General features: G+C 42.1%; 1 protein-coding gene and 1 long non-coding RNA gene across 8 annotated transcripts in view; one reads left to right on the forward strand and one right to left on the reverse strand.

Annotated features, from left to right (window-relative positions):
- Positions 1–3,455: 3,455 nt before the first annotated feature.
- Positions 3,456–23,308, reverse strand: LOC116656813. The gene is made up of 3 exons (XR_004311795.1): positions 23,068–23,308; positions 10,349–10,352; positions 3,456–3,467 (listed from the first exon to the last, which is right to left on the reverse strand). It is a non-coding gene; the product is annotated as an uncharacterized LOC116656813 (long non-coding RNA).
- NF1 (neurofibromin 1) overlaps positions 20,467–24,485 on the forward strand; it is a 225,415-nt gene continuing 221,396 nt past the window's right edge. For 5 of the 7 annotated variants that reach the window (XR_004311794.1, XM_032457663.1, XM_032457668.1 and 2 more), the window contains exon 1: positions 20,467–20,909. Coding sequence is in view for 6 of the 7 variants with exons in the window: in XM_032457663.1 (XP_032313554.1) it covers positions 20,850–20,909 (60 nt within the window). In the remaining variant the exon portion in view is untranslated. The remainder of the gene's footprint in view (positions 20,910–24,485) is intronic. The other 2 variants (XM_032457665.1, XM_032457667.1) reach the window with 1 other exon arrangement.

Below are 24,485 nucleotides of genomic sequence, written 5' to 3' on the forward strand. Positions count from 1 at the left end.
TCCAGAGCTATAAGATATAAATTTCTGTTGTTTCAAGTCATTAAGTTTGTGACAATTTATTACATCAGCAATAGGAAACAAATATGCCACCTGACTGACTAAGTCAGGGGTCCAGCCTTTGTGTGTGTGTGTGTGTTTGTGTTTTGGAAAGAAGACAGAAAACAGGTAACTTAAGCACCTGACAATTCTGTGTGTTAGTTTAGTCTTGTAGGAAATTCCCTGATCTGTTTTAAACAGGCCATTTCATTTTGCCAGAAGGCTATAAAGTGAAAAAATGGGAAATTAGGTAAAATGACAAGAGGGTCAGCAATGTGGCCACAGTCACTCAGAGAAGATGGCATCAGAGCAGTTTGTGTAGGGAGAAAAAAATTTTTACCTTATGGTTTTAAAACGATAAGAACAAAGACTGATAAGGAGCCTGGTAAAACTGACACCATGCTTCACCCAGGTTTGTACCCATCTCACCATCACTTTTCATTAATTCAAAATCTGGAGATAGATCTCAGTGCTCCTGTTAATTACGCGTCTTTGAAGGCATCCTCACCATTGTAATTGAGCACACTCCTGGGTGTGCTCCCATCCTGGATGGGAGGACGCTAATGACCATATACAGCATACTGAGCCCAGCACGTATACACATTAACTAGCTTTCTGGGACACCTTTCAACTTTCCCATTATAATTTATAGAGAACATTCTGCCAGGTAGGCTCACCTGTCATCCTCCATAAAGACCCAAATGAGAATTCTCTTCTGGAAGCTTCAGGTTTAATCAGTTCCTCCTGCTAGTTGCTCACAAAACGCTTTCTGCTGCCGAAGAAAATTAAGGCTTAAAAACGACATCAAAAACGAAACAAAACCAGTTTCCTTTCATGTGGTTATCTTTTAGGATGAATGCATTTTGAAGGCAGGGACAAGGTTTTCATACATGCTGTTCTTTATCTGAATATACTTAATAAAGAAAACTTTTTGACTGTGGTAATTAGGATTTTCTGATAACTACTGTATTGATCATTTTGATAATTACTGTGTCTATAGTTGCAGGCAACGGAATCCACTGTAGCTAGTTTTAACAGAACAGGATTAGAGCAGGGTAGAGAATTTCCAGCGGTGCCAGGGAAACGGGCCAGCATGCCACACAGCCAGAACAGTCCCAGGAGAAATGCCCAACCATAAACAGGACTGTTCTCATGAAAAACTGATTGTGGCTGCTCACCCCTCAATACCTATGATACAAGGGGCTGGACACTGGAAGCTTTACCAAAGCTTCTCCACCATCATTTTTGCAAAAAGATGGCTCCACCCAAGTGCAACTGCCACTTGATTTGAATCACTATCACCTTCCTGGAGCAGGTGCTTAGCAGATCCTGGGTCATAAGCAGAACCCTAGTTACAAAAGAGTCTAGTTGCTGTGAGTTTTAGAAAGGGTTGGAGTGGATGTTGTGTGGAATGGAATCTGTCACAACGACCATGTCTACTTCAGGTCATTTGTGCTATTTCATGTATATTATTTCATTTACTCCTCAAAGAAAACCTGTGATGTAGGTACTATTTGTACCCTTGCATTGTAAGTGAAGGCACTGAAGCACAGAAGGTTAGTGAACTTGCCCCAAGTCTCATGATCACTAGAGTGAGGATTCAAACTCAGTTCTGTCTAAAATGAAAGTTTGTGATTTCAGCTGGTGTATTGATGATTCTTTATTCTTTGTCATCTTTTTATCATCAGCGAGGGCCAGGTTGATTAGCTAGTCTGTGTTTCCCAAGTTTCTTGAAGATTTTTGTAAACAGTGGGGCTCTGATACTGTGTAATTGGAAAAAATATTAGATCTTCTGAATGTGAAATCCAAAGGTGGGGTACACCTGACCTGTCTTGGGTTATATTACCTTTGTGTCAGATCTCAGGTGACCAGCCAATGATAGGAGATGCACCAAACGGAAAAAGTCAGCTAAACAAATTGACCTTTGAAGAGGATGGAAAAAGCATTATATTTCTAAATCTGGTACAGACTGTGTAGGTTGCTTTATTTGAAGTGAGGGGGAACCTCAAAAAGGCTAACCTTAACTCTAGGCAAAACTGAAATGATTTTCTTCCTCTTTCTTCATTGCTAAAGCCAGAGCCAGCCAGACAAGACAGGGCGGATACTGTTGCACAAGGATCCTCCTGCATTTTGAGCCTCCAGGCTGAGGAGCAAGTGCAATTAACATTCCAAGGTGTGAATGATTTCCTCACACACGAAGCCCTGCAGCCTCTCACTGTGATGACAAAGGCTGGGTGAATGCAGCTTTCCTAATACAAAGTATCCACAGGAAAGATATACAGAAAAGCTCTCAAAAGTTAGAAATCCAAACATGGCACAGTGCGTAGAACCCATTTAATTACAGAACAGGAGACAGTTTCTAAAGAGCCTGGGGTTCAGTGCCTTCCCACCTCTTGTTTCTAAGCTAAAACAAAACAAAACAATAAACTAAGGCTCAAACCAGCTTCACTGGAATCATCCTTTAATCTCATTCTAAACTTGTGTCATCCTGTTGAACTGAGGCCCACAGGGAACAGGGCCTATCAAATCCCTGGACCTTGTGGTCTCTGGTAAAGACACAGTTCCTCCCCTAAACTGACTTCCTTAGAGTTAAGCTATTTTGAGGGAAGGGTACATCTCCATGGTAAAGTGTATGCTTAGCATGCACGAGGTCCTTGGTTCAATCCCCAATACCTCCGTTAAAACAATTTTTTTCCCCAAAAGAAAATAAATAAATAAACGTAATTACTTCCTCCCCACCCCCTCCCCAAAAAAAAAGTGGAAAAAAAAAAGCTAAGGTATTTTCTCTTTTGCACACAGAGCAGTATTTTCCACAATGTAATACAGAAATCACTGAAATCTCTGAAGAGATCAGGGTGTATGTGCACAAGTGAACTTTAAATGGTGTATGAACAAATTTTGTTTTAAATTTTCATACTTTTTCTTTTTAATGTATATTAAAAATATGTAATATCAAATATGAGATTCATGGATATAATTACTTATAACACGGCTAAGAGTTCCTCTACAATGAACTATGTATATTAACCAAATAGTTGTTAAATAAACCAATCCAATGCTGCTTTTAGTCAGTAAAAACAACAATTGTTCAGATGATGGAAGTGTGGGAAACTGTCAAAGGGAACTGTTATTGTCCAGCTGGGGAGATCTTGAATGAGTCACTTCCCCTGGTGAAGTTCAGATTGTAAAAGGAGACACTAGGGTAAAGGTAGGAAATGGCAGGTATTTTTATTCCAGGAGCCCAGGGCTCCCCAGGGTATCTGAGGTACTGGCTGAGGAAGGATGAGGCCAATTGTCCAGGCTCCAGCTCCCCCACAGATTCAGCCAGAGCAGCTTTCATTGGTTTTACATATCAGGCTTCTAATAGACATTGGTTCGAAAACAGGGTTTTACTGATGAAAACAAAGAAGGTCTGAAAATGTTCTCTTCCGCTTGAAAACATAATATTTTTATATTTTGCTTTGATAAACCATAACTAACCAAAAAGCTAACGGCATTTAAATAAGCTCAACAAGAGTGAGGCTTGTATCAGGAATTTTGGTCAAATAATAACAGATGAGACGTTTTGATCACATGCTGTATACCAGGCACTGTGCTGTAGATCCCAAAGGATCTTGAAAAAATAAAACTGAAACCAAAACCAAACCACCACTGTGAGGTAGATTGTATAATTCACTCCATTTTATAGGTGAGAACACAGAGGCTCAGGGAGGTTACACGCTTGGCTTAGGTCACCCAGTTTGTGGGCGGTCAGGATATAACCCAGGCAGCCTGACACCAAACTCTGGACTTGTGTTGCTGTTTACACTACAGGAGGGGAAAGCAAGGTGTCCTAGTCTGAAAGCCAGTGTCCTGGGGGGTTGGAGAGCTCCAGCAGGACATCCACACAAGTCATCTCCCTTATCTCAATTTCACATACAGCTGCTCTGCACATTTCCAGTTACCCAGCCTTCATGAACCAGTTTTCAAAGACTCTACCCATCAGCTAGTCATTTGGAAGCCATGGTCCAAGCATGCGACTCTTGGCCAAACCATGGGTGATTTCTGTTTCACAGTACAGTCTTTGTAGTGAGGGCTCCCCTGTGTGGGGGCTTCACCGGCCACTTGTGATGGAGTTCTTCATGTTCTGAAAACACTTTGGGTTCTCAGGCTAGGTCCTCGGTTCATCTTTTTCCTCCCACACCCCAGTGCTGGGCCTGCCTACTGTCCAACCCACAGTTACATCCCTGCTCCTGCCCTCCCCTCGTTTCCCTTTCCACAGCCCTGTGACTGATCAGGACACAGTCTTCTCCTCTCTCTCCACCCCACCCCCATTCTACCGCCTCTGAAGAAGAGAACCCCCTGGGAGATTTCCAAAGTTTTTTTTTTTTCTACAAGTAACCATGGAGGGGACATGATCAGCATCAATTTGTCTTAACAATCACTAATTGAGTGCTTACCTTATTACCAAACACCACTCTAAATGTTCTACAATAACTTGTCGATTCCTTAGAACAGCCCTATGAAGTATGTACCATTTACAGATGAGGAAGCTGAGGCCCAGAGAGGTTAGGAAACTTGCCAAAGGGTCTCTTAACGAATACATGATGGATCTTATATTCAAAACCAGGGCTGGGTAGCCCCCATCATCAGTCCCTTACCTACCATGTGCTGATGCTTCCCAACAGAATGGGCTTAACAAAAAGTAACAAGAGAAGGTCAGAAGCTGGCAGTCATCTTAATTCTTTATGATACTTCATGAGTTTCAAATTCCTCTTACAACATTCCTTCACGGTTTGGGCTGCTGGGCTGTTGGTTCCGTCTTCATTGTAGTGCCTGCTGCATACCCCGCAGGGCTGGGGTCTCATAAACTATCACTAGAGATGGTGGGTTACTGGTGCTCTGCCCAGATCCTCCCAGATTTTTTTTTTTTAATCATTTTGTCATTTCTCCCCAGCTTCAGTTATGCCTTTGTTTACAACGGCCTGCACCTGTGACTCTGGAGGTGCCTAGTTTTCATCCTCCTGGAGTGGTCCTTAACGTATGACCACCAGTGGGGCGTGCGACTCCCTTGCCTTTGGATGGAAGAGATGCCGGTGTGACTGTCATTCCAGAGTTCCCTGCAGCATCTTGTCAAATGGCAGTCTTGCTAGTTTCTTCCCTTTCCCCCTTTGCCCACTCCTTTCCTGATTTCTCTTGGGGGCCCTTCCTTAATAAATCATGTGCACACAGTTCCTCACCTCAGGCTTCTCCTCTGGAAAACCCAACCTAGAAAAAGACTTTCAAAAAAGAAACACACCTTAAAGATTAAAAGAAATAGTTGTCCCTGGTTTCTGTAATGTAGAGCCAGGCTTGTTCCTTCTGAGCATCCTGGTGGGTTTAATGCTCAGTTTAGCTCTTTATTTACATTTTCATTCATCTTTGTAAGAGTTAATAGTGCCCGTTTGGTATGCTGCTCTTTTATTTCTTTGAGAGGTTTCTGCAATTCTTCCTCTCCCTAGGGACTCCCTGGTAAGGACTGCTTTAAACAGGGGTTAAGAATTTGTGTTGCCCCCAACCCCCACCACAAGTATCTCAGGATTCAGGAAGCAGTATCTCAAGTCATTCTTTGTCCCCCAGCACACGCACATCTGCACATGACACACACATACATGAACATACTCACATATGTGTGCACCAATCATGCGCTTCCATGCATGCACCTGCACCTACAAACACAAATGCATATACTCAGGGCTCATGCACGTGTGTACACAGACCTCGTACACTCTTCTGCCTGTCTGCCAGCCTCAGCAGTTCTCTGAGGAATCTCCTGATGCTTCTCTCGGCTTGTATACCTTCCCAGCAGAGTACGAAGGACTGTGACGGCTGTCAATAGGGTGTCAAGTATGCCTCTGCACCAAATGACATAATTTTAAATATGAGAAAAATAGAAGGCACTGAGAAAAAAAAGAAGGCAAATTATAAAATTTCTTTGGGCAGCTTTTAAAACCCAACTGGCCTGTTCAGTCATCCAAAAAGTTTTTCTAAAGTCTCAGGGTACATACAAAATTACCTTTAATTAAATGTTTATTACAGCCAAGATATTAATGTTAGGTCAAATTTATGATACAGAAGATTCTGAACACAGCTATATTTATTACTATGTTGTGTGTACATTTTGAAATACTTTGACAGCCCTTGAGTGTATATTTATGTTGTGGAGCATAATTGTACATCTTAAAAGATAGAGTTTATAGCTGCTTTCTGTTTTTCTGATGCCTTGCTGCTCGTGTCAAAAATGTATTAGCTTCATAGTCCTGAGTTAAGAACATGACTTCCAATTACTGCACTATTTATATGAGAAAATATTATCTTATAAAATTTTGGCACAATATTTAAATGCACAGGCTTTATGGTTAGAGAGGTTGGGTTCAGATCTTGGTTCTAACTTACTACTGTGACCTTTTCTATCTATATATCTCACTCTTCTGACCTATAAAATAATTAACTCACAGGCTTGTTGCCATATTGCCTGTAAACTACTCAGCTTGGTGCTTGGCTGCACATATTAAGTGGGATGATGACGTTGATGGTATTGATGGTGGTGAGAATTTCTCACTTCTTATTTGCCCTTCTCTTGTAAAACTGTTTCCTCTCCATATGACTCACACCTTTGCTGCTGTCATTCTAAGCATTTATTTCAATACTCACATTTTTAGTATTTTGGTCAAAATCACTCATAATCACTCTTATAGATGGAGTGTTTGATAATTATTTAGTGAGTTAATGATACAGAAGTTTCATGCCCTATACACAGAGGATCTATTTAAGTAGGACAGGCAAGTAAATTGAGGAGGGTAAAATAAATATTGAGACTGACCTGCCTAAGAAATGCACCTCAGTTCAATGACTGAGCCCCTCCCACGTGCCTACTGCTATGGCAGAGAATTGTATATGCTCCATGTGACATGACATATAGCATTTCCTACAAGAGTGACTTCCTACTGTCAAGATGAACTTTAAAAACCTAAACGTTCTCATCACAAGGAAGAATGACCGTGGTCCTTTTACAATATATATATGTACAATATGTCAAATCATTATGTGGTGTATACCTTACACCTATACAGAGCTGTGTGTCAGTTATATCACAATAAAACTTCAGGGAGGGGAAAGATGATTAAAGAATACTTTTTTGTAGAAGTTCAAAGAATCCCTGCCAGATGACTTTAACATCAGAGAGGGAAACTTACATGTGGTGAGTGTTACAGAAGGAAGTGAAGCCTCTTGGGAGGTGTTACTTCTCTCCCAGCCCATAAGGACAAATGAATAATAATGAGGACTCCTCTCAGCTACAAGGCGGCTGTGCTAAGTACCCCATGTAAGTCATCTCAAATACTTTGCACGGTGCTGCTATGTGATAGCATTATTATTCCCATGTTGCGATGAAAAAATGGAGGGTTACAGAAAGTTAAACAGCTCACTTGAGGTGACCAGCAACTATATGGCAGGTCTGGATTCAAATAAAAATCTCTGGGACCAAAGCCCATGGCCTTAAACAATAAAAGGAATGTGGGGAAATAGGAGTAAATGTAAGTGAATGTCTGGGTCTCCCTCCACCCCTGTGTGGCTCCACATGCCTGGACTTAAAATCCAAGGTGTGTGGCCCAAAGCAACCATGTTAATTTTTCGTACCTAAGTGATCATAGCTGATACTTACTGAATGTTTCCCAGGTGCCAAGCACTGGTAAAATCTTTGCAAGCATTATCTCACTTAAACCTCAAAAGTCCAAAGCTGTAAGGCAGGTACTATAATGACCCCATGTTACAGATGAGCATAGGCTCAGAGAGGCTGATTCGCTTGCTCATGGCCACATAGCTGGGAAACGGCAGATCTGGCTTTCAAACCCAGGTCTGGTCTGAGTTCAAGCCACATATACTTAACCGACTCTCCTATACTGCCCTCCAAAGTACTGTATAAGACAAATTGCCTGGATCTCAAATATATCCTTTAAAAACCTACCATGTCTTTGAATTAAAACTGGAAGAAGATCGAAGAGTAGTCCTTTTTTTAAAAAGATAGTTCCAAAATGTGATTTTTTTGGTGGAAGGTGGGGTGCTGTGCAGCACCTGGATCTCATTCCTATTTAGTTGGAATTCCATTTTTGGAAGGTCTTAATTGGGGAGGGGGGTTCCCTGCCTGTGGGAGCTAAAAGAGGCCAGATATTCCCTGTCCTGCTTCCTGGCTCAGCCAGTGGGATGCTGCAGCCAGTAATGAAGGTGTTGGAGGGATGATGATGGAGAGACACAGGAGCTCTCAGAGAGCATCACAGCAGTGCCTGCGCCCACAAGTGATGTTCCTATATCACATCTTGGGCTGGGTTTCCTGCTGACTCACCTCCATTGGTTCCTGCCTGTTTCCTGGGGGCAGTCACCCCACCTCCCCCCCCATTCTGTGACCCACCAATATTCTTCTGTTCAGGTAAACTGCAGGTGGCTTCTGACGCGTGCAACCAAGAGTCTGACAAATACGAAATTATTCCTACATTTGAAATTCTACAGTTGGAGCTGAAGATAAACCTTTGTCTTGGACTTCAACAGACGTTAAAGGATGTTTTCTTTACTGAGTTCCAAGGCTAAGGACATAGGTGAGTCTTTGTACTTGGGTAATGGCCATCTTTTGTACATTGGGGCTGTAAGCAATGAGTTCCTGTTTCTCAGCCAGGCCTCCAGGGCTTTGACCAGAATGGCCTCGTGCACAGCCCTGTTTTCCTCTAGTCTCCTAGATGAACCTGGCCCCTGGCTGCTCTGTAGCCATGTTTTGCATTTTCCACTTCAAATTTACCTGCCCTCCAGAGGTCAACTTTCTGGTCCTTTCTTCATAGGCCTCACTGGGGAGCAGGGGAAGGGGCAGGTCTCCTTCTCTTTCACCACAAACACTGCAGACTGTACAGACAGAAACAACTTGCTTTACTGGCAGGATGGGACCACTGGAAAGGGAATTGAAATTTAGTAGAGGACAGATTGAAGCTCTTTAATTTGATTCTCTCAGAGTCGTGAGGGAAAGTAGCATAGGGTTAGGCCCTCAGAGGGTGGCAATGGGGGTTCTCCTGAGGTCCCAGCCCTGAGTGTCCCACTCTCTGAAGCATCTTCTAATACAAGACTCTTGGGGAAAATCTCTTCACTGGAAACCACTGGGAAGTGAACCTTTCTCTCTCCAGGTAATTCCTCAATCAGACCAGGAGGCTTAGCAGGACTGTCAGCCATGCTTGGACAACCACATCCTGCAGACTTGACAGAGGTAGGAGGAGTTGGGGAGGGACTCTGGCTCCCCAGGGCCTGAGGATGAGTGTGGGTCATCTGCATCGAACTGCCTTTTGGCTGGCTAATCCCTTAGGGTTCGGTCCCTTTCTCATTTTGTCTTTCAGAACAATGGAGAGTTACTTTGAAAAAATAACATTTTATTGAGATCTAGTTTCTGTACCATACAATTCCCCCATTTAAAGTGTACAATTCAATGGTTTTTAGTATATCGGCAGAGTTGTGCAACCATCGCCACAATCAAGTTTAGAACATGAAACCCCACACCCATTGTCAGTCACTCCTCATTTCTTATCCAGTCTCCCAGCCATAGGCAACCTCTAAATCTACTTGATGTCTCTATGAATTTGCCTTTTGTAGCCATTTCATATAAATGGAATAATACAATATGTGGTATTTTGTGACTGGCTCCTTTCACTTAGCATAATACTTTCAAAGTTCATCCACGTTGTGTCATGTGTTAGTACTTCATTTCATTTTATGGCTAAATAATATTGCATTGTGTGGATAGACCACATTTTGTTTATCCATTCATCAGTTTATAGATCTTTGGGTTATTTCCACTTTTTAATTATTATGTATAATGCTGTATAAACATTCATATGCAAATCTTGTGCACACATATTTTTTCGCTTCTATTGGATATATACCTAGGAGTGGAATTGTGGACTATATGATAGTTCTATGTTTATTCTTTCAAAGAACTGTCAAAATGTTTTCCCAAGTGGCAGCACTATTTTACATGCCCACAAGTAATGTGTAAAAGTTCCCATTTCTCCACATCCTTGCTAACATTTTTATTTTGTCTTTTGTATTACAGCCATCCTAGTAGGTCTGAAGTGATACCTCATTGTGGTCTTCATTTGCATTTCTCTGTTGGCTTGAACAATGTTGAGCATCTTTTCTAGTGCTTACTGGACGTTTGTGTATCTTTGGAGAAATGTCTAGATCCTTTGCCCATTTTTTAATTGGGTTGTTTATTTTGTTGTTGTTGTTGAGTTGTAAGAGTTTTTATATAGTCTAGATACACATCTCTTATCAGATATATGATTTGCAAATATTTTCTCTCATTCTGTGAATTGTCTTTTTACTTTCTTGATGGTGTCTTTGGAAACACAAAAGTTTTTTTCAAATTTTGGTGAAGTCCAATTTATCTATTCTTTTCTTTAATTGCTTTGGTTTGGTGTCATATCTAAGAAACCATTGTCTAGTCCAAGGTCATGGAGATGTATTCCTTTATTTCATTTTAGGAGCTCTGGAATTTTAGCTTCTACATTTAAATCTTTCATCCATTTTGAGTTAATTTTTGTATATGGTGTGAGATAGGGGTCCAACTTCACTCATTTGTATATGAGTTGTCCAGGCACTATTTATTGAAAGGATTGTTCTTCCCCCATGGGGTTGTCTTGGCATCCTTGTCAACAGTCAGTTGCCTATAATGTGAAGGTTTATTTTTGGACTCCCATTGCTCTATATGTCTGTCCTTATTCCAGTACCGTGAGTTATCTTTTAATCATGGTTGTTCTTTTTTTCACCCCAGGAGGAGCTCCTGATTGGCTGTTCCCTTGTTAACAACTTAGTTAGAGGGAGAATATGGTCAGAGCAAGAAGGGGAGTTAGCCAGTTCTTTGTTATGCCTGGTTGTGCTGCTCTCACTTCTCCAGGCGTGGGATCCACAGCATAGAGGCGTTGTCAGTAATGCCCTTGTTGATTTACCTGCTTTTGATGCTTTATTAGGCAGTTTACCTGTGCCTAATTAAGCAGATCTATAGATCCATTATATTATGCCTAATATAATAGATGATATTATCTAGATTCAAATAAACTAAACATGCTGAGCTTCCCTGTGAAGGCCAGCAGCTGTTAGTAGCACCCTAAATCTTAAAAAAAACAAAACAAAACCCATAGACATACAGACATACTCACTCTCACACAAGATAAAGGTGTTATTTGACAATGATGGAAAGAGTGACTAACTCCTTTCCTAAAAAAGCAAGTTATATAGAGAAGGCATTTTTGAAAACAGATCTTCAAATATTTCATAGTTACATGGCTTGTTGCTAAAAAACGTAAGTGTGCACCTGCAAAATTTCTCATAGCTGCACACTTTGAAAACTTAGAAGTCAAAACTTCTAACATGATTACGGTGAGAAAGACATGTTTCGGTGGATTTTGAATCCATTTGTTAGCTCAGAAAAACAACTGATTGACCTCAGAGAAAATGGAAATACACTAACTGCATTACAAGAGCAGCAGCATCCGTGCAGTTAGTTAATAGGGCTGAAAAACTAGTACTATTACATAGCAAGCACAGCCAATGACAAGTTCATCCATTTGTGTGTGTGTGTGTGTGTGTGTGTGTGTGTATATGTATATATATATGTATAAATATGTATCAGTTAATTTTTTTACATATATATGTGTGTATACACACACACGCACACATCTTTTAGAGGAAACGTTTCAGTTATGGTAGCCATTAAAGAAGTAACAAAAAAAACTGACCCTTGGAACCAGAACTTTAGAAAGATGGCTAAAACAAGATGCTGAAAAATAATGAAACGGGTCCAATCACAATGCTCTTGGTAAAATTATCCTTATAAACAACAATAATAATGTTTTATATGTTGTATAATATATTATAATAAAATATATTAAATATCACTAATAATTTTGCTAATATTAGACATTTTAGTGAGAACAAAAAAGTAATATATTATTAAATAAAATAAAGAATAGTTTAGAATGTTTAAGTAAATAAATAAACCTGTACTGGGCATGGGTGCTTAAATTTTTTTTTTAATTTTGGGGGGGTAGGTAATTTGGTTTATTTGTTTATTTTTGGGTGGAGGTCCTGGGGATTGAACCCAGGACCTTATGCATGCTGAGCCTGCACTCTACCACTGAGTTATAACCTACCCTCTTTTAACTGATAGGAACATGCCTTTAAAAAAGTTTGAGTACCACTGGCCTGAACTATTACATTATGAAGCAAAATGACACTGTGAATTGACAAAAGAGCTATAGTGCCTAGCATTTCTCAGACCCCTCTGGCCATGGAACATACGGAGAGAGAAGTGTTTCAAAAAAACCTTCTTTGGACAATGATGTGTGAGGGTTAAGAAAGGGGACCTGTGGTCAGACAGGGCTGGATTCAACTACCAGCCTCATCACATACTAACTGGGTGATCCAAACATACTACAAAATCTTTTTGAATTCTATTTCCTTACCTATAAAATGAGGCTGGGAATAGCCACTTCATATGCTTGTATGAACTTTAAAAACGATATTGTATATAAGTGCGTAGTTTTGGATATAAATGCATAGTGCCTGACATCTTGTAAGCACATCTTGAAAGGAAGCTTCTATTCTTCTGTGATCATAGAATGTTAGGGTAACTGTTCAGAGAGTTGTCTCATCTTTCATAACCACACTTCTTCAGGGCAAGGATAGAATCGTCTGTTGTAAGTCCTATCTAACTTAGCTGCTATAGACATTCATGAATGAGTGAATGATAGACTTCTCTGAAACAAAAGTTTGGGAGACTAACTATAGCACCAAGGACTGAAGGAAAAACATTTCTTTCTCTGTTGTTTATAACTCATCTTTTATGGACTAAACCAGAACACTCACACAGGATGTCTTCGATGTAGCTTCCATTACCTAGACAGTTGATAACAATTGCCAGTAATTAATTGTTTCCAGCTGCTCTCCTTTGATTAACCGTTCGAAACAAATTTATTATGCTTCTCCTGTGGTTTGGTACTGCTGGGAGCTGGAAGCCCAGCATACCTGAGATGAAGACAAGATGACTCTGACTTTAAAGGTCAAGGGAGTACGGAGTGGAGTGGAACGGCCAGGGAAAGTTCAGCCATGTCAGGGCCCTCCCCCTCCCCCACCCCAGAATTATTGAGGTATAATTGACAATAAAATTGTAATATATTTAAAGCATACAATGTGATGACTTGATATACATATACATTGTGAAATGATTACCACAATCAAGTTAATTAAGTCATCCATCACCTCACAGTTACTTTTTTTTTTTTGATGAGAATGCTTCAAATCTGCTCTCCTAGCAAATTTCAACTATACAATATTGTATTATTAAGTCAGTCACCATGCTGTACATTAGATCCTCAGAACTTATTTATCTTATAACTGAACATATATTATCTTATAACCTTATAACTGGAAGTTTATACCCTTTGACCAACATCTCCCCATTTCCCCCCCTCCCAGCCCCTGGCAACCACCATTATACTCTGTTTCTATGAGTTTGACTTTTTTTTTTTTTTTTTTTTAGATTCTGTATATAAGTGAGACCATAGAGTATTTGTCTTTCTCAGTCTGGCTATGGTGGGTTTTAAAGGGTAGACAGAAGAATAATTATTTCAGGCCCAGATGAAAAGAGTGAAGGCAAAGTGGAGTCAATTTCTATTTCTCATTTCCCTTTGTGGCCACCTCCTCCCCCCATTCCTGTCAGTGTTTAAATACCTCTAATGATACTACTGTTCCTCCTGATGACATACATACTTATTGATGAATAACTCAAATAAGTTCTAGGCCTCATGTGGCCCAGTTTTGGGGTAGTATAGCATTCAGAAAAAGAACCCAGCAACCAAAAGTGAAAGGTAACTCGTGGGTATATTCTTCAGTTTACAACTCACCCTGACATTTCAGAAAGTCACCTTCCTTCCACTCCCCTAGGTCTCCATTCAGCAGCTGCTAAGGCTCTCTCTCTTTCCGTTTCTTAATAGCCACTGGTGGCAGTCGGGGTTGCATTCAGCTGCATGTAACTAAAACCTGCCCACACCTGTGTAACTCAATGAACGTTTCATATTCCTTATGTAACCAGAACTCCAGGGGTAGGCAGTTCAGGGCTGGTATCACCATTTGAGGAACTGTTCCCGCTTTGGGAACAAGGATTTCTAGACTTACAGAGCCCAGAGTTGTGGGATGGGAAACCTAAACTCCCCAGATGGACCACTGGGGTTGATGTTAAGCAGGGTCACTCCTTCTCCCCCCACCCCCCACCGCCCCAGCTGTCTGATCCATGAATTCTGCCTATTGGGGACATAGCACTACATAATGGTCTTTGATTAGGGTGCATTATTTGTTGTGAAGGATGGTACCCCATCCTCTCAGGGCCTCCATTGCGGCTTCAAATGGCCATTCCATTACCTTATTCAGCTAGCATGGTATGTTACAGGACCAATAGATATATGGTCATGTGTCCATTGCTGCACATACCTCTTTTATTGTTAGGAGGATTCTTTGGTCCAGTGGTATGGTATATAGGATCCTGTGTCAGTGGATCAAATATTTTATAGATCCTTAGACAGTGGTACTGGCTGAAAAATAAAGTAAGAAACAAACCAACCAACCTGTGGGCAGGAAAAGCAAACCCATACTCAGAATGTGTATCTAATCTAATCAAGATGAATCACTGTTCTTTCTAGGATGGAGGAAGTCAGTTTGCCATCAGTTGGCTGGTTGGTTTCTTTCAAGGTAAGGTGCCATGTTGGGAACTCAGTTTTGGTTTCTGTTGCTGGCGGGTTGGGCACTTGGTGGCATCAGTAGCTAGATTAGCCTTGGTGAGCAGGAGCCCATGCTCTTGGGCCCATGCATGGTCTCCACCTCTGCCACCGTGGTTACTCTAAATGCGCTCCAATCCCTGCCACTCCCCTAGGGGATGCTGGTTTAAAAAAAATTTAGAATCTTGGCTAGGTTGGTGGGGGGCAATTTCAGAAGCTTCCACTTGGCCTTTCGCACTGTAACAACTCATCCCATAGGCTAAGGAACTAACGTGGGGTTTCTGCCAACTACCAAGTATGTCTATTCTAACTATGCATTCAGGGAGGACCAGAGGACTCATTATCATATGTACTTGCTAGAAACCTAGTCTTCTTTGGTTATTAGGTTCTGGGTCTGAACATTGGCTGAGGTCCCGCAACAGACAGAGGACTGTGACTTTTTATTGAGGCAGCTTCCCTTAGCCTCCTCTTCATCCATCCTTGAGTTTTAAAAGGTGTACACAAAATTGGTGCAGCCACTATGGAAAACAGTATGCAAGTTCCTTAAAAAACTTAAAATTGAGCTACCATATGATTCAGCAATTCCACTCCTGGGCATATATCTGGAAAAGATGAAAACTCTAATTCAAAAGGACACAGGCACCCCAGTGTTCATAGCAGCACTATTTACAATAGCCAAGACTTGGAAGCAACCTAAGTGTCCATCAACAGATGAATGGATAAAGATGTGGTATATATATACAGTGGAATATTACTCATCCATATAAAAGAATGAAATAATGCCATTTGCAGCAACATGGATAGACCTAGAGAATACCATACTAAGTGAAGTAAGTCAGACAGAGAAAGACAGATATTATGTTTCACTTACTTGTGGAATCTAAAAAATAATACAAATGAAACTTATGGTTACCAAAGGGGAAAGAGCTGGAGGAGGGATAAATTAGGAGTACGTGATTAGCAGATATACACTATTATATGTAAAATAGATAAGTATTAAGGATTTACTTAATATAACACAGGGAATAATATTCAATATCTTATAATAACCTATAATGGAAAATAATATGAATAATCGGAATATAACTGAATCACTAACACATTATTGTAAATCAACTATACTTCAAAAAAAAAAAAAAAAGGTATACTCAATGAACCATGGTTGGCTGCCCATCTCAGTTTCCTCTAAGTACACAGTGTTCCATTAGCTATCTCCATAGCTCTCTGTGGGTCATGTCTCCTTAGTTGCCACTCTAATCTCACCACTCTTAACAACATCACTTAATTTTGCTTCTGCTGGTTAAGTGCTGCCACCTGTTCTCTATTTTGTCAAGATCCTATCAGGCCTATTGCTATCAGGGAGCCTCGCTCTGTAACAGAATCTTCTACCAAAAGCCCTGGCCTACAGAGAATAGTGTAACAGTGATGCTGACGTCCCTTTCCTACTGCATTCCTTGTTGCTTGTGATAAATGGCAGATGGTAGTCAGTTGGTGGGATGTGCATAGTATATCCCCTCTAGCATGCCCACTTCTCAGTCTTTTGCTCCCATCTGCTGTTGCCTGCCATGACAGCTCTGGCCTTTCTATTCTGCCTGGTACAGACCGGTGCTTTCTCCAAGCTCCCTAGAGCCATTCTACCAACCTGTTAGCAGTGGGGTCCTTGCCATGATGTAAATACTGTAGTACAAGAATATGCTCTTATCAGCAAACTCGGCTTTGTCTGGCATTATGCTCTTCTCCTCCCTCCCCCATTCAGCCCCTAGGGACCTGATCCCATACATACTCTCCCAACTTCTGCAAGTGTATATAGGTTAGCTAAGTCCCTTAGCTCTTATGGGATATATAGTACATCTCCTCCTATGGCAGGTCCAGCATTTCCTCAATGGGGTTATTTTGTGACTTGACCTTAGTAATTGGTCTGGTGGACAGGATGCGAAGTACAGATCAATCCTGAGGAGGGAATGTATTACCTTGCTAGGTAGATCCTTCTTCATTTTCAAGCAAGAGGGAGGGTTGGGGCACTTCTACAAACTGCACCCCCACCCATGTTCAGGGTGATGTGGGGCTTTAAAGTTTTTAAAGTGCATTGACCCAGATGCCCCATTTGAAGCGTCAGGATCCCACTTCTTTCCCACTGCAGCCCTGACTTTGGCACAGCAGACTTGCCAGAGCTGAGAATTCAACATTTTGGGAGTTCTACTTACTCTTATAATTAAGTCCTGGGCCTGATCCTCAGCTTTTTCTGCCTCCTTCCCCTTCCCCACCTTATTTATATGCTGCTAAGGAGGCACTCAAGCTTTCATCCTTAGCCTTTAATTGGTGATTAATCACCCTCAGATTTGCATTGTCTTTTCCCAAAGCATAGATTTACTCCATCAATAGCTAGCCAATCCCATAGGTCTTCAATTGCTATTTTCCCCATATTTTCAGGATGCCTGAGAGATTGCATCTATCAATGCATTCTTGCCCCAGTATTACATTCCATTCACCCATCCCATCACAGCTGCTGAAAGTTTTAACATTTGTACCAGGGCCTATTGGGGCTTCACCTGGGGGCCCCACTGCTAACTGGCCAGCGGGTAATTCAGCTCCACTGGATCAGACCACACTCAGGGGACTAATTGGTTTAGTTCAGATTCTCTGGAAAACCAAGTCTGAGATGGAGATTTGCAAGCAAGACACTTATTAGGTAATACCCTTGGGCTCAGCACTGGGCAGGAGTGAAGGGGCAGGATTCAGCAGAAAAAGAAGTTGGACTAAGTGCAGTCACAGCTGAGGCCTCAGCTGATTCCTTGGGAGCTGAACCTTTAAGGGGCTCTGGAGTGGGAAGAGCCCTTCAGGGTGGTCCCACTCTGAGACCTGCATCTACTGGTCATTTGTGCAGACTCTCCTGGGCATGGTGTGACCTGGCTCCAGGTAGGTCTCATGCTGAGGGCAGTTCCTGGAAAGGGATTCCATTGAGAGCTGTTGGCCACTAATGCTCCCAGCAGCTGGGGAAATGGGCACCTCGATCTTAAGAAATTGCTTGCTCCTTGGCATGCTGGAGGTGGAGGGAGGGGACGGAAGGGAGGGAATGCTCCTGGAACTAGATGGTTGAAGAAAAAAATTGGCAGATTTTTGCCTGACCGAAAAACAGAAGATGAATGAAAAGAGATGCATTTAAAACTATACCAAACACTAGTACTTCCCCTAAACTGTGCTGTATTGGACAGTGCAGAAGGGGGGATGTTAGGACACGAATCTAATTCTATTCTACTCTGAAGCCCATGTCTTTCCACTAGACCAGAGCTAGTCAAACTGGTGCTCCATGGGCTAAATTCAGATAGCAGACATATTATATTTGGTTGCACAGTGTTTAAAAAAAAATGTGACTTAGCTGCCACTGTGTAAAAATTGGAAGAGTTAGTATGTAAGTTCAGATTTCAAGCTTCTCTTGAGTAACTGGAAGATCTAGCAGCAACGCTGTGTCAACGTTCCTGCATGGCAGGGATTGACTGGAATTGAGTGACAGCTGCTCCTTTAAATGAGGTAGGGTGTAGGGTGGGGGGTGGTCAGTGCTCTATAGTTCACCATAGTCTCTATGTATGACCTTCTTTGGCATTGTTGTTTAGAATTCCTGCTATACTATGCATGATATATATAATAGGCATCTGGTCACTTAATATTGGTTCAGCGAAATTGAATGAATTTAATTGGAGAGGAAGTTGGAGTGAAGTCTAGACCTCCAAGTGTAATGAGTGGCTTGGCACTCAGGGCAGGTAACAGGACAGGTGCTGATTAGAATGAATTAATGACATGCTGACTGGAACCTGTGTAAAGCAAGATGAGAAGAGAGCAAAGGCCTGAAGTTTGGGTGTCTTACTGTAGAGTTAGAGAGGAGTGGGAATTGGGGGAACCAGAGAAGGAGAGGAAAGGGAAGCACAGAGAGACCTTGGCAGTGGGATGTCACTGGAGGCAAGGGAGCCAAGAGTTTGGTCAGTTGCATCCAGTCTAGCAAAGATGAGAGGAATGGACAGGCAAAAAGCATGCCAACAGGAAAGTAATTAGGGACTTTCAGCGGAAGTATGAGAAAAGGAAAGATAGATTGTGGGTCAGGAAGTTTAGCACTGAAGTAGAGGCACTGGGATACTTTCTAGGCATATGAATGAGAGCTTTTCCGGGGGTCCTAGTTGGGGAAGGCACAGATGTACATTCATTTAATATTCATTCTTTTCTTTAACATTGTCATTATCATTCTGACATCACCTAAAAGAAATTAGTCAGTATTCATGTTGCATCCTTAAAGAATGGACAAAAGAACCACCCAGACTCTGTCCTCCTTTTCTTTTGGAAATGAAATACTAATTAACTTAATATGTATTTTGGACAATCACCAGCCAGCAGAGATTGGAAACTTCTCTGTATATGTACTATTGGCTTTGTAGATTTTCTGTGGTAAAATTAAAATTCTGGTTTCGCTCTGCTTTGTCAGCCAGTTAGTATCCTGCTATGCGTCCTAACTGACTCTTAATTAGTGTGTGCTCAGAATGTGTAAACTCACTTTTTAACATTAGCCTAAGTAAAGTGTATTGAGGAAGATGAACTTAAAAATAACTCATTCCAAAGTTCCTGTCAGATGTAGAAGATCATCCATTGTTTTGGATGTAATCATCTTCCTGGAAAACTGTCATGACCCAATTTCACATGAAAATCATTTCAACTCTGGTATTGCGGGCACAGGGTACGCCTTTGTTTCCGGAGAGCCGAAATCTGTCTCTATTGTCCTTGGGGTCAAACCACCTGAGTTTGCATCCTGACTCTGCCATCTACCAACTCTGTGACTTCAGGCAAATCATGGAAACTCTTGTGATCAGTTAGATGAGGTTAATAATACCTACTGAAAAAGCATGTTGAACGATTTAAATGAGATGATGAATGTTTGAATTAATGTATGCGAAGCCCTTGAAGGGTTTTTGAGGATGGTGAAACTTCAATCTTTCTATTATCAACTGCGCAAAAGTTTTATTAACTTGGGTGCCTGTCAGTTCGGCAGAGGAAGTCTGGACTGGGATTCCGGAGTCTGAGTACTTTTACTGCCTATGAGTATAGCATTGGGATTTAAGAGAATGTTTAAAAAAAAAGATTCACCGAATCTTCCTCGGCCTTACTTTTTCCTGTTTGTCAGCAGGCTATAGTAGCTACGAAGGACCTGGAAACCTAAGGTTGTATGCCTTATTTTTTTGAGAGAGCTTCAGGCAGAGCCCAGCCTCCTCAGAAATCAGCGGCAGAGACCTGCGTGCAGGAAGAAATGCTAGCCCCAGGGCGCCCTAACTTCCAACCCGGGGAGCAATCCAAACCCGGAGGCCGGCGGGGGAGGGGGAGCCTGAGGTGGCGGTGGGATGCGAGCGGATACTCCCGGGTCAGCTCGGACTCTCGCCGACCGCAACCAGAGCCCGAGTCGAGGTGAGCCCGGCGGCGAGAAGGGACGCGCGCCTCCGGACCCAGAGGAGTTAGGTGACGTCACCTCCAGGAGGACTCGCTTTTTCATTAATGAAACCGGCCGGCGCGGACGCATGCGCGGCAGGCCCCCTTCCCTCTCGCTTCCCCCTCCCCTTTCCCAGCCGCGCTCTCAATCTCGAGCTCGCTCGCTCTCCCTCTCCCCGGGCCGTGGAAAGGATCCCACTTCCGGTGGGGTGTCATGGCGGCGTCTCGGACTGTGATGGCTGTGGGGAGACGGCGCTAGTGGGGAGAGCGACCAAGAGGCCCCCTCCCCTCCCCGGGTCCCCCTCCCCCGCCCCCCTTCCCCCTGCCTCCTCGCCAACGCCCCCTTCCCCTCTCCCCCTCCCGGCCGGGCGCTGGGCCTCCATCCCCACCCCCGTGGGAACGTTGGGAGCCTGCACTCCTCAGACCCTCTCCTCGCCTATTCCCTCACCTCAGCCCCCGCTCTCCGCCCTCTTCCCGGCCCTGGGCGCCGGCCGCCCGGTCCCTCCGCCGCCCCCCGGCCGCGGGGAGGACATGGCCGCGCACAGGCCGGTGGAATGGGTCCAGGCCGTGGTCAGCCGCTTCGACGAGCAGGTAACGGGCCCGTGGCGGGCGGGAGGTGGGAGCGGAGTGGGGGTGGGGACGGAGTGGGTGAGGGGAGGAAGGAGCGGCCGCCTCCCCCGCGGCTGCCTGGGGCTCTGGAGGAAAGGCCGGGGGGATAAGTGGGGGTGGCCTAGGGAGAAGGTGCGGGGAAGGAGGGGTCGGCTGGTGGCCCGGGCTCCCCTTCCCTCCTAAGTCGGGGGGTGGGGCCTTTCCCCTGACCACCCCTCCGATCCTCCATCCCCTTTATCCCAGCCCTTCCCCTTGCTAATAGGGATGAGTGACTTGGGGGCGCTTTCTTGGGCTCTCCATCTGGATTTAATCATCCCCCCTTACCGGTTTTTTTTTTCTTTTTTGGTACAGAAGTGGGTAACATTTAGGGGTTTCCCCCTACCTCAGTGTACCACCTAATTGGGGTGAATAACCGAAGGAACCCCGAGGCCCATCTTGTGTACCCCCAGTAGAACGATAACATCCCGCCCCTCCCCCAGTTTCTTCAGCTTCCTCTCTTGGAGGGGGAAGAGTAGAAGAAAGCAGGGAAAGCACAGGTTTTCTTACTTTCTGCTCCACCGTTTCAGCCTGCCCCGAGAGCTCCAAGTGCACACACACTGCACATCTTTTTAATGCCCAACAAGGGTGTTCCCCCCCGCCCCCCTATATCCTGATGAGACAAGACTGGCTTTTACATTGCCGTTTGCAGTGGAAACCATAGTTCTGGTTCCCTCCTGATTCTGAAATATTTTTCCTTTTTTCCCTTCCTTGGTAGTTGCCGTTTCTGCCTTTATTTTTGTCTGTGGTCTGAGAATGTGAATATTGCTTTCTGGAGTGGGAATCTTGGGGAGTAAGGGGAGAAGGGTGAAAGGAAAGTGGGAAACTGCATCTGAGCCACTGACAACAGAGAGCAGAGACAGCTGGGATGTGGTCCTGGAGCCGATAATTCTGCTAGTGTTCTGTTATTATTAACTCTCATCTTTTGGTTGACAAGAGAACTTTCATTGAGAATATTTGAGATGGGAAAAAGAAAGTTTCATAGCTTGGGGAGGTGCCTTTTTATTCTCTGAGCTTCACACTCTAAATCCTGGCACTGATCAGAATGAAAGCACCCATAGCCTTTTGGCAGTAGGATTTAGTGTAACTTTGTGTTGCTGTATGTAGTTGGGGCTGGTTTAAAGGGATGCTTTCTGCAGCTGCAGTTATATCACGGGCTTCCCGTGATGAGGGAATCTATTTTGTTTACTGGATATGATCATAAAACTGATTTTGGGAGCAGAATGGAGGGGAGAGGAGGGCTCCACTTTTATTTGATCCCTAAATATTGTTTTGCAGGACTCAGTGTTTCTGACCTACCTGAAAGGTTTTTGAGAATAGGCAGAGGCATTGAGAAGAAATTTGAGAGGAAACTGCTTAGATAAAATAGAATTATGAGGCTGTCAGAGACTTGAAGGAGTTCTTTTCATCCATTCTTCTGCTTCCAGACCAAAAAGTATCTAAAACATTGTACTACTGATCTGTTTGAGGAAGTAAAATGTTCCTGTGTATACTGGATTGTATTATTGATAAAGTCTTAGATTTAAAACTTGATAGAAAAGATTTTCTTTGCATAATTTTAAAAAGAAGGACTTAAAATGCATGCCAAAGAACTCCAATGCTGAACTGTGTGGGCAGTATAATCTGGATGCAGGAATTTGAAGGATTCACACTACAATTATTGTTATCAATTTTTTTAATTAAAAATTTTTTCCAGCTAATCTTTAAACTTTATTTCTTCACTTCATACCTGTTGATTTCTAGGCTTGCCTGCCACATATGAAAAATATAGTTTTCTAAATTTTAAAAGACAAGTGAATTTGATTATATACCCAGTAATGCAAGTAAATGTTTCCTTCTTTTTGTCCCCAGTGTTAAAAGACTTTAGGCTTTGTTGTTTGTTTTTGTTATGAATATTGTGGAATCAAACTCACCACCATCTACTAAAAATTAAGGACGTAAGAGTTTTAAACAGAAGCATTTAAAAAATATATTCCTTCTGTTGTAATTAAGAGAAAGATCTATAGGACAAATTATTCCTCACAGCTTTCTCTTGCAGGGTTAAAGTCCACTGACTTTGAGATGCAAAAGTATAAAGGTTTTGGTGTTTATTGTATATAGCTACCTTATTGTTAATTTATTATATAAGTAATATATGTTTAATTCAAATTAGAGCTCACCATGAGTTTGGAAAGTGAGAAAACTGAGGCACAGAGAGGTTAAATGACTTTCCAAGGCCACCTAATAATAACCTTAGTATGAGAAGCATTGAATGCTGAAGGATCAGGAGTACTTTTTGTGATGAGTATCCCATAGGATTTGTTTTAGTAATCCATTAAGTATAGTTAGAAGAGTTCACATTTTTATTGAAGGGAGAAAAAAAAGCCTTGCATGTAGTGAGAGATATTAGAGCCTTAAGAGCCTTAATCATTGCGACTATTTCTAACAGTTTTAAATTTTGGATATATTGTCTGTACTTTGTTTCACTGGGTCCAGAGGGAGTCAAGCTGCTTCTTTTTGTTACAGCTAAGACATGTGTTGAGCCAGAGAACATGTGCATGTCTAAAGATGGCAACTCTGTTTACGATTGAATTGATGTTTTGGTTGGACTTCTAATATTTGTGGTGATTAAAGCAGAAATGCATTACTAGCCACAGCTGATTATGTATTATACTCTGGTATTGCTCAGCAACTTGGTGCAGCAGACCCAGTTCAAAAAGTAGTAGTGTTCCATCTTAACATTTTGAGCTCAAGCCCTTGTTTCTAAGTGGATAAAATAAAATCCTCTAACCTGCTAGTAGTATTGTACTTGAAACTAATGTTTATGGCCTAAGTTGAATAATTCTTAACAATTAAAAAAAAAATTACTTCCTTGATTAGGGAAATGGCAGTTGCAAAGGTAGACAGTCAGAAAGCTGATAAATCTTCTGCTGCTCCTTTAACCTGCCTTTGTGGTGCTGAATTGTAAGTTTCTAAATTGAAATTGGCAAATTTTAGGTGTGTAGCTTTAATTTGTGGCTCATTAGCCAGGTTACTTAAATTAGAATCTTCTTACATGCCCCACCTAGTTCTGTATTCCCCACCAGTCTCTGTAGGACTTTGTTCCTGAAAGGGAGTATAGGAAAACTGGTTATTTGAAGGTTTTTGTTTTGTTTCAAGAAATTGAGAAAAGATATCCTCACATGATTTGTTGTAAATATATTCATTTAAGCACTTTTTTCCATATCTGGTCAAGTAAAAATGGTATGTAAAAAGCCAAAAAATGACATTTTAAAGAACATATTAGAGAATAAAATCTGATTTTTGATTTTTAATAACATTGATTATTGTAAATTGAATGCTAATCAAAATGTCCTTTGAATATGTGGTGTAAAACTCACATTATGAAATTATTGGCAAGTGTCTTTGAAGTTACAAGCCACATGTTAATTAGCCAGATAAATAGATTGTAAATCCTTTGGATTAAGGAAAAAATATCTCCTTAGCCTTGTTCTTAAAACTTGGTCTGCCATCTTTGTAAGGCCTTATAAATAGTTGAAAATG

This window comes from Camelus ferus, chromosome 16, assembly GCF_009834535.1.
Source record: "Camelus ferus isolate YT-003-E chromosome 16, BCGSAC_Cfer_1.0, whole genome shotgun sequence".
Taxonomy (NCBI): Eukaryota; Metazoa; Chordata; class Mammalia; order Artiodactyla; family Camelidae; genus Camelus; species Camelus ferus.